General features: G+C 42.5%; 1 protein-coding gene across 4 annotated transcripts in view; it reads left to right on the forward strand.

Annotated features, from left to right (window-relative positions):
- The window catches only part of NSD3 (nuclear receptor binding SET domain protein 3), a 92,171-nt gene that overhangs the window by 78,340 nt on the left and 5,837 nt on the right, over positions 1-7,994 (forward strand). For 3 of the 4 annotated variants that reach the window (XM_031440093.2, XM_031440095.2, XM_064477451.1), the window contains 5 exons: positions 184-453; positions 3,961-4,077; positions 5,565-5,706; positions 6,757-6,863; positions 7,385-7,589. In XM_031440093.2, the coding sequence (XP_031295953.2) occupies positions 184-453; positions 3,961-4,077; positions 5,565-5,706; positions 6,757-6,863; positions 7,385-7,589 (841 nt within the window). The remainder of the gene's footprint in view (positions 1-183; positions 454-3,960; positions 4,078-5,564; positions 5,707-6,756; positions 6,864-7,384; positions 7,590-7,994) is intronic. The other variant, XM_031440094.2, reaches the window with a different exon arrangement.

The following is a 7,994-nucleotide window of genomic DNA, read 5'->3' on the forward strand; positions in this document are numbered from 1 at the left end:
GATATTTTTGTCAACTAAGGAGCAGCAGGTAGTATTCCTAGCTCGTCTGTGGGGGAAAGTACGATTAAGAGAAAGAGCCTTTCTCAGGGTCTCACCACAAGGCAGCAGCGGAGCCACCAGGGCCTGGATGTTTCTGCCTGCCTTGTCGAGTTCCTCCCTCTCATCTGTGATTCTGTTTTCCAGGCTAACAAAGTCATAGGAAAGGTGCAGATCCAGGTTGCAGACCTGTCAGAGATTCCCCGCTGTAACTGCAAGCCGGCCGACGAGAACCCGTGCGGCCTGGAGTCCGAGTGCCTGAACAGGATGCTGCAGTACGAGTGCCACCCGCAGGTGTGCCCGGCGGGGGAGCGCTGCCAGAACCAGTGCTTTACAAAGAGGCTCTACCCCGATGCGGAAATCATCAAGACGGAGCGGAGAGGCTGGGGCCTCAGGACCAAGAGGAGCATTAAGAAGGTAGCATGGGACAGGGTAGTGGTGGGAGAGGAACAGCCAGGACCTGTGCCTCTTAGAGATGCTTCATTAAGGACAAAGTAGATGGAGATTTAGTCCAAAATTTTGAAGCTTCCCCTCTTGAGGGTTTGGCAGTTCTTCAGCAAAGAAGAGACGGTAGGAAGATGTAGCAATAAAATGCACGTCAACTTTGGCTTTCCTATGATCAGTCATAAAAAAGAAAAGGGACACTGGTCATTCTACTTGAAATACTTTTTACTTGTTAAACAAAAGTGCACAAGAGTAAAATAATGTACTGGGACAGAAACTAGCAACACTAGGACTTTGCACCGAGATCATAATTCATTAGCCATGAAACCCTGGCCAAGTCATTCAGCTTCCCTGAGCCTCAGTTTCCTCATCTCTAAAATGGACATAATTATCCCCTATGTATTTAAGGGTTGTTGCTAATCTCAAAGTAGCTCATATATACAAAAGCAACCAGAAAAAGTTGAGATCTTTACAACTTATGAATTACCTTCATTCTTATACTTTGAGGTGATTTTTTCAAAGCAGTCTTTTTGTCTCGCACAAGAAATGCATGCCTACTGTAGAAAAAAATTTTAATACAAATAACTCAAAGAAAATTGAAAATCACCAGTACATCCTACTATTCAAACAGTGGCTCTCAAACTTTAGAGATCCTGAGAATCTCCCAGGGTCCTTGTTAAAACACTCTTACTGAAATATTGGGGACAGGCCTGCATAATCTGCATCTTTAAACAAGTCCCCGCCTGCCTAGTGCCTATACAGAGAACGGGGAGGTGTATTCACTGAGAGAAGATGGATTGTTGGGAATTGAAAATTATTCTTGGCACCTTTCTACTGTTTTTAAAAAAATCACCTTTTTAAAAATCATATCCACCTTGGACATGCGGATTGCATTGCTTGGACAAAGGCCACCTGCATTTGACACGTCATTATATAATGCGCAGGTTTTGATATTTAACGCCTCGTGTACCACGTGTTCAAATTTTTGCCTATGAATTCAGGGGAGTTTTGGGGACCACCCTGAAATCTATCCAAGTTAATATCGTGCTAACACCTTTTATTCTAAAATTTACTCTTATTTACTAAATTAATGATGTAATAAAGAGAAAAGAAAACACAATCAGGATTAAAGGGTAGGATTGCCCTTTAGCACTCGGGTAATTGCTAATGTAAAACAGTCAGTCTCTTACAAAATAGCCAGAAATACAGTCACTGTACAGCATAATCATAAAGTTTTCCTGACCGTGTACCGGAGCTAAACAGGGGACTTCCTATTAGGAAGTGGTTTCTTAGAAATTGAAGAAATTATATAAAATACTGAATCAAACACTCTCTTTTCGCCATTGCCTTTATGTATAGATTTCTAGCATCTTAAAAGGTCTTTACTGTGATATTTTTATTCACAATTGAATTCACAGTTAATGGTTTTAAGTCCAGCAAGTAACTCTTTGAGGCTAAAGATTTGTCACTTTTTGGACACCTAAAATACTTCTTTGACAGAATAGTAGAGACATTTGTTCACAGCCACGTCAGGTTTGTGAGACTTGCACTGCTCACATTTGCTATCAGCACTTTAATTTTCTACAGTCACTCTTTTTCATACAATAGTAAATATAAGCCATAATAAATGGTGTTCAAGCTTTTAAAGCCACAGAACCCTGTCTCCAAATGAAGCCTTAACTTGAATTCCATTATGTAAAAAAAAAAAAAAAAAAAGTGAAGTGGAGCTGATTAGGTTTGAGTTCTGCTCTGTGGGTTTCCATTAAAGAAAACTTGGCATAAAATAGTTAAGTACAGTAACACTAGGTGGCCATGCAGCCAAGACGGCACTGAAATGGAACGCCCCTGAGGGTGGCGATACTGTATAATAGTGCAAAATGCTGTTCATTAGCTGAGGTCCAAGTCCAGACTGGATGGAGAAAAAGCCATTGAAGGCTGCCAGTGCCTGGTCCACAGATGTGCAGAACTGTTCTGTTACAGTATTGCAGTTACAGATGAATTGTGTCTCTTTTCTAACCTAACCCTTTGTCATAGCTTGTAAGTCAGGAAAAATGAGGGTGACAAAAAGCCAGAGGTGGACTTCTGTGTGACCATGCCCCAGATGATCCAAGCATGTGGCTGCTTGAAGTAGACGGTGCCCCCACCCCACTGCCCAGAAAGCCTGACTCGTGGGTAGCTGGGTTGGCTCGTCCCAATTTGACCCATTCACTTCTTTTGTCATATACAAAAGTGACCGTCTTTTCTTTGTTCAGTAGAGCAAGTTAAATCTTTTATATTAAAATATTAAGGACATCAGCTTATGTTCTTAGTGATGTACCAAAATCAGAAAATATAATACAGTACTGTATTAGATGACTGATATTTGCTGTCAGTTGTGTGATGTAAGAGTTATCGGAAGGGCTGATGAGAATCTGTTTTGGGGGCGGGTGGAGTAACACAAGTCTAGTAAAACAATAAGCAAATACATCTTAACTTATTCCCTAAGGCATTTCTTTGCCTCAGAAATGTATTAGTAACACTGATAAATCCTGTAGATAATGCTGTTGTCCTAGACTGAATCAAACATGCTTTTAATGATTATGCATTTTTAAGCATGAAAGATTGAATGTACAGTATTTACCCTTATTTCAAAAGGAGCTTACCACTACACACCTGTTAGAACAGCAAAATGAAAAAGAGGGACTATGCCAGGTGCTAGCGAGGATGTGGAGAAACTGGCTCTCTCAGACACGGGGAACATGTGGTGAGAGTGCAGCCACTCTGGAGAGTCGCTCAGCAGTTTCTTAAAACATTAAACATATGCTCCTCATATGATCCAGCATTTATCCCAGAGAAACGAAAACCTCTGTGTGCACAACAACTTGTATCAGAATGTTGTAATAGCCCAAATATGGAAACCATTCAACAGGTGACTGGTTAAACTGTGGTGCATCTGCAGTGTGGCCCATCACTCAGCAGTAAAAAAAAAAAAAAAAAAAAAAAAAAAAAAATCAACTATTGATACACACAACAGTCTGGATGGATCTCAAGAGAATGAGGCTGAGTTTCTCTTTAAGGAGTCAGTCTCTAAAGGTTACATACTGTGATTCCGTTTCTAGAACACACTCAAAATGACAAAACTGTAGTGTTGGAGGACAAATTAGGAACGGGATGGGGTGGAGGAGGGATGGAGCTACACAGGGGCTCTCTGTGTTGATGGAACAGCCCTGTACCTGGACTGCGGTGGTTACCTGACTCTACACCGGACAGAATTCCATACAACTACACACATGCATACAAATGAGGGCACGTAAAATTGGTGAAATCTGAGTAAGCCTTGTAGATTTGTACCAGTGTCCATTTCTGGTTCTAACTTTGTGCTGTAGTTATGCTTGCAGGGTTCTCTTTGGCTGATTCTCTTGGATTGTGCATGTGGTGGTAAGGAATACTTGCTAATGTAATAGTCTAATTTTACATTCTCTATTGCATGCTTCTCTGCAGGGTGAATTTGTAAATGAATATGTTGGCGAATTAATTGACGAAGAAGAGTGCAGATTGCGAATCAAGCGAGCCCACGAGAACAGTGTAACTAATTTTTATATGTTAACTGTTACCAAGGTAAAATTGCTTTTTTTTTTGGTAAGAAAAAAAGGATTTCTTGGTTTAGTTTCATGCTCTTAGGTTGAACTCAGTTTCCTTCCTCTAATTTGATTTTTTCAGGCAAATTTTATAATGATTTGCAGTAGCCAGTATGCTACCCACTATAATGTGGTCAGTATACCAGAGTACAAAAGCAAATGGTTATTGGAGCCTTGCACAGGTCACGTGAGACAGCGCTGTGAGTGGAAGATGACCAGGAGTAGGGGTAACACACCTGGATCAGAGTCCCAGCTCGTCTTAGTCACCCAAAGACCTGGCCCTCAGTTTCTTTATCACCGAAGGAGAGAATCAGCTCTGTAATTCTAAGTTATAAACCACCATTAAAATTCTGCTTTAGCAAAAATTGTAACCCTAAATTGTTCTGTGTATTTTGACTTTTTTATGAGTTAGGAAAAATGGATGCTGTCATAAGAAAAATGACAGTAAAACTTCTGGTTTAATACGTGTAACTAATTGCTATTTGATGCACCTTAGAACAAAACTATTTCATTTAATTTATTCAGCAGTCCTCTGATTTACAGAGGACAAGAAACTGAGGTCCAGTCATGATAAAAAGATTTGTTGAATATCTCGTTATAGTTTAATGAAAAGCCATTAGTTTAATGAAGACTAGTACCCGTGTTTCCTGAGTTCCAGGCTGTCTCTAAAACTGAGAGTCAAAGTATTATTAGAAGAACTAGAGATCATTTAAAATGTATTAACTGATACGTCATTGTTTAAACGTTTTACAACTTTCATGAACATGTACTCATAAACATTAAATGCCATTTATTTATGACTGCTAATTGGCCCCTTAAATCCTCTCCTCACTGCCAGTGACCCCACCAGCCAGCTTGACAGCACTCAGGAGGCTTCATCCTCTAGAGCTTTTCCAGATTATCAGAGTTTAAACTCAACATGTTGACCTTTTAACAGTATTTTGAACTTTAGTGTAAATTAAATAAGATTACAAAGATTATGTCCCAAGCTCTAGCCCCACCATCAGTCAGATCTCCACGTCTTCACTCAGAGAAGTTTCTCACTTTTCCTCCTCCCCTCTTTATGGTCTAAGCTCCTGTCCACCCCACTACACACACCCCCAGTTTTGTCTCTTGCTCGGGGCCGGAAAGGAGGGCTGACAGCACAGGAGAGCGCTCTGCTCGGAAAATACCTTTCCTTAAGCCTACTGCCAGCTAATCTTCTAAGTAGCATTATTCTGTGATCTGTCTGTTGCCAGAAACAAACCTTAAAAGAAACTAAACTCCACTTCATCTTAGTAGCTTTGACTTGAAGTTCATCAGATAAAGTAGAGAACTTAGTTGCACAGAGAGCACCCCGTTTTTGGAGCTGTCAGGTGTCGGCCATCTGCTGCTGCCTCGCAGCTCTTGCCAGCATTGGATGTTTCTAAGACAGGCTTATGCTCAGGTTTATGTCAAAGGGACCTTTCCTTTCTTTTCTTCCTGAAGGACCGAATCATTGATGCTGGCCCAAAAGGAAATTATTCTCGCTTTATGAACCACAGTTGTAATCCCAACTGTGAAACACAGAAGTGGACGGTGAATGGTGATGTTCGAGTGGGACTCTTTGCTCTTTGTGACATTCCTGCAGGTAAAAGCAACTTGCTCCCTCTCTGGGAATTAAGTTTATCTTAGAAGGCAGGACATTCTTCAAGTTTTGATGTTCAAGTATTTATTCAAATAAGATAAAGAGCTATATTTAGAACTGCTATCTGCCAGTAAGAAGTTAACCTCTATGTCCTGCAAAAGGGAGCTGAGTAAGGGAGGTTAATACAGAATTCTGTGTGTCTGTGATCCTGCTGAATTCGTTCTCCAAATTACTGCTGGCTGCATAATGCAAGCAGGTGTTTCAGCTTTGGGGTTTTTTTTAATATTAAAAGTAATTAGCCTGTGTTAACATCAGCTGGTTTCTTCGTTTGTTTGTGGGGGGGTTGGCTTTGTTTTTTATTTTTTAGTTTGAAAGATCAGTCTGTTTCAAATTAGACATAAAAGTTTCTTGAAGCAGAGTTACTGCTTTCATTTCTCCTTAGCCGTCCAGCATCTTAACAGCACAACTTAATTTCTCATTTGTTAAGTTTGTAGGAAAATGGGTGAGAGGAGAAATGCTGTAGCTAAAAGGGATGTGAACTGTGTTTCTAGCACTCACTGGGTGTTGTCCAGGCCCAGCTAAAAGCAAGCTTGGACCTCCTAGTTTGAATCCCTGGATTTTGGTGTGTATGGTGCATCATGAACTCTTCTGAGCGTAATAGGCATTTAGTCCTGGAATGAATTGTCACAATTCCATGGTTGTGTTGTTATTTACAAACTAGTGTAAATTAGCTTTAGAAAAGAGAGCTAAACTAGAACCCATTTTTCTTGAGCACAGATTTCAGATTCTTAGTCCCTATTACATAGTCTTTGACCACTTCACTGAAAAGGACATGACTTTTGTAGAATATTAAGTTTTGCTTTAGTCATTGGTGGATGGGGACATTTTCCTCCAGTTTTGTTGTTTTTTCCTTTTTTCTTGTTTCCATCACCATCTTCAGAGGGAAAAATCTTCATGTCAGAATTATGTCTTTTTTCTTTATGAAGGTGCGTCTTTGACAGCATCTCTCCTCCCCATGACCTGAGGATGAATTTTCTCTCTCTCTTGTTCTAGGGATGGAGTTAACATTTAACTACAACCTGGACTGTCTGGGCAACGGCAGGACGGAGTGCCACTGTGGGGCGGACAACTGCAGTGGTTTTCTCGGAGTGCGGCCGAAGGTCGGGAGGGGGCGCCCAGGCCCTGGAGCTGGGGGCGGGCTGCTGATGAAGGTTGTCTGGGGCCGGCTGGGGACGTGCAGGCCAGTGGGACCTGGTTTGGTGTGCAGGTTGTCAGTTATGTTTACCCAAAGTTTGGACTCCAGCTTGCACAAGGGGTACATCTCAGTAAAAACTGGTAGTTCTGCAAAGGGGTGTCTATTTCTGATTGAGTTTGAAGTTAGCAAAATCCTTTTCAGTTTTTAAAAAATTCACAGTGTACTAAAAACCATCAAATTGGTGAATTTTATAGTTTGTGAATTACATCTCAGTGTCTTTGAAGTTTTTAAAAAAAGCACTTTTTCAAAAGTCAGTGGAAACGAAGCCTTATGTTTAGTATAGTTCTGTCACGAGATGAGTCCTTCCGGCGTTTTAGTCACTGAACAACAGACAAAGTTCAGTGAACGTGAGGTTGTAGGATTTTCCTTTTCTGTGAAGCTTCATGCACTGTGATCATTAAAACCGCGGTCCTTCCGTCCTACCAGGCGGCGTGTGCGTCCACAACGGAAGAAAAGGCAAAAAATGCTAAGTTAAAGCAGAAGAGACGAAAAATCAAAACAGAACCAAAGCAGATGCATGAAGATTACTGTTTTCAGTGTGGAGACGGGGGAGAGCTGGTCATGTGCGACAAAAAGGACTGTCCCAAAGCCTACCACCTCCTATGCCTTAACCTGACCCAGCCGCCGTACGGTAAGCCCGGCCCCGGGACCCTCCCCTGACTCGAGTTTTTGCCGGTGATGTGTAGCTGGGAGTTTGTCCTGGGCTCCCTGGTGGAGCCGTGGACCCGGAAACGTGGAAGGAACAGGCCCCAAGAGCCAACAAAAATGTTGCTAGTGAGAAATCGGTCTCTCTGCAAGTGCGGGGTGCCTGCGGGCCAGCAAGCATTCGCTCCTTGTATTTTATCACGTAGGGGAGGAGCTGGCCGCGGGGCGCTGCGTGCGGGGCGGTAGCCCCCAGCCGCGCTGGAGGCCCCCAGACCTGTGCCGGCTGGGCCGCCGGGCCTAGCGCGCTGGTTGGACTGGAGGAGGCGGGGAGGGGGTGTCCGCGGGCCGTGGGCGCAGGCACTCACCGGGCTCGCCCTCCCGCCCTCACCAG

The sequence above is a fragment of the Camelus dromedarius genome, chromosome 22 (genome assembly GCF_036321535.1).
Source record: "Camelus dromedarius isolate mCamDro1 chromosome 22, mCamDro1.pat, whole genome shotgun sequence".
NCBI classification, from domain to species: domain Eukaryota; kingdom Metazoa; phylum Chordata; class Mammalia; order Artiodactyla; family Camelidae; genus Camelus; species Camelus dromedarius.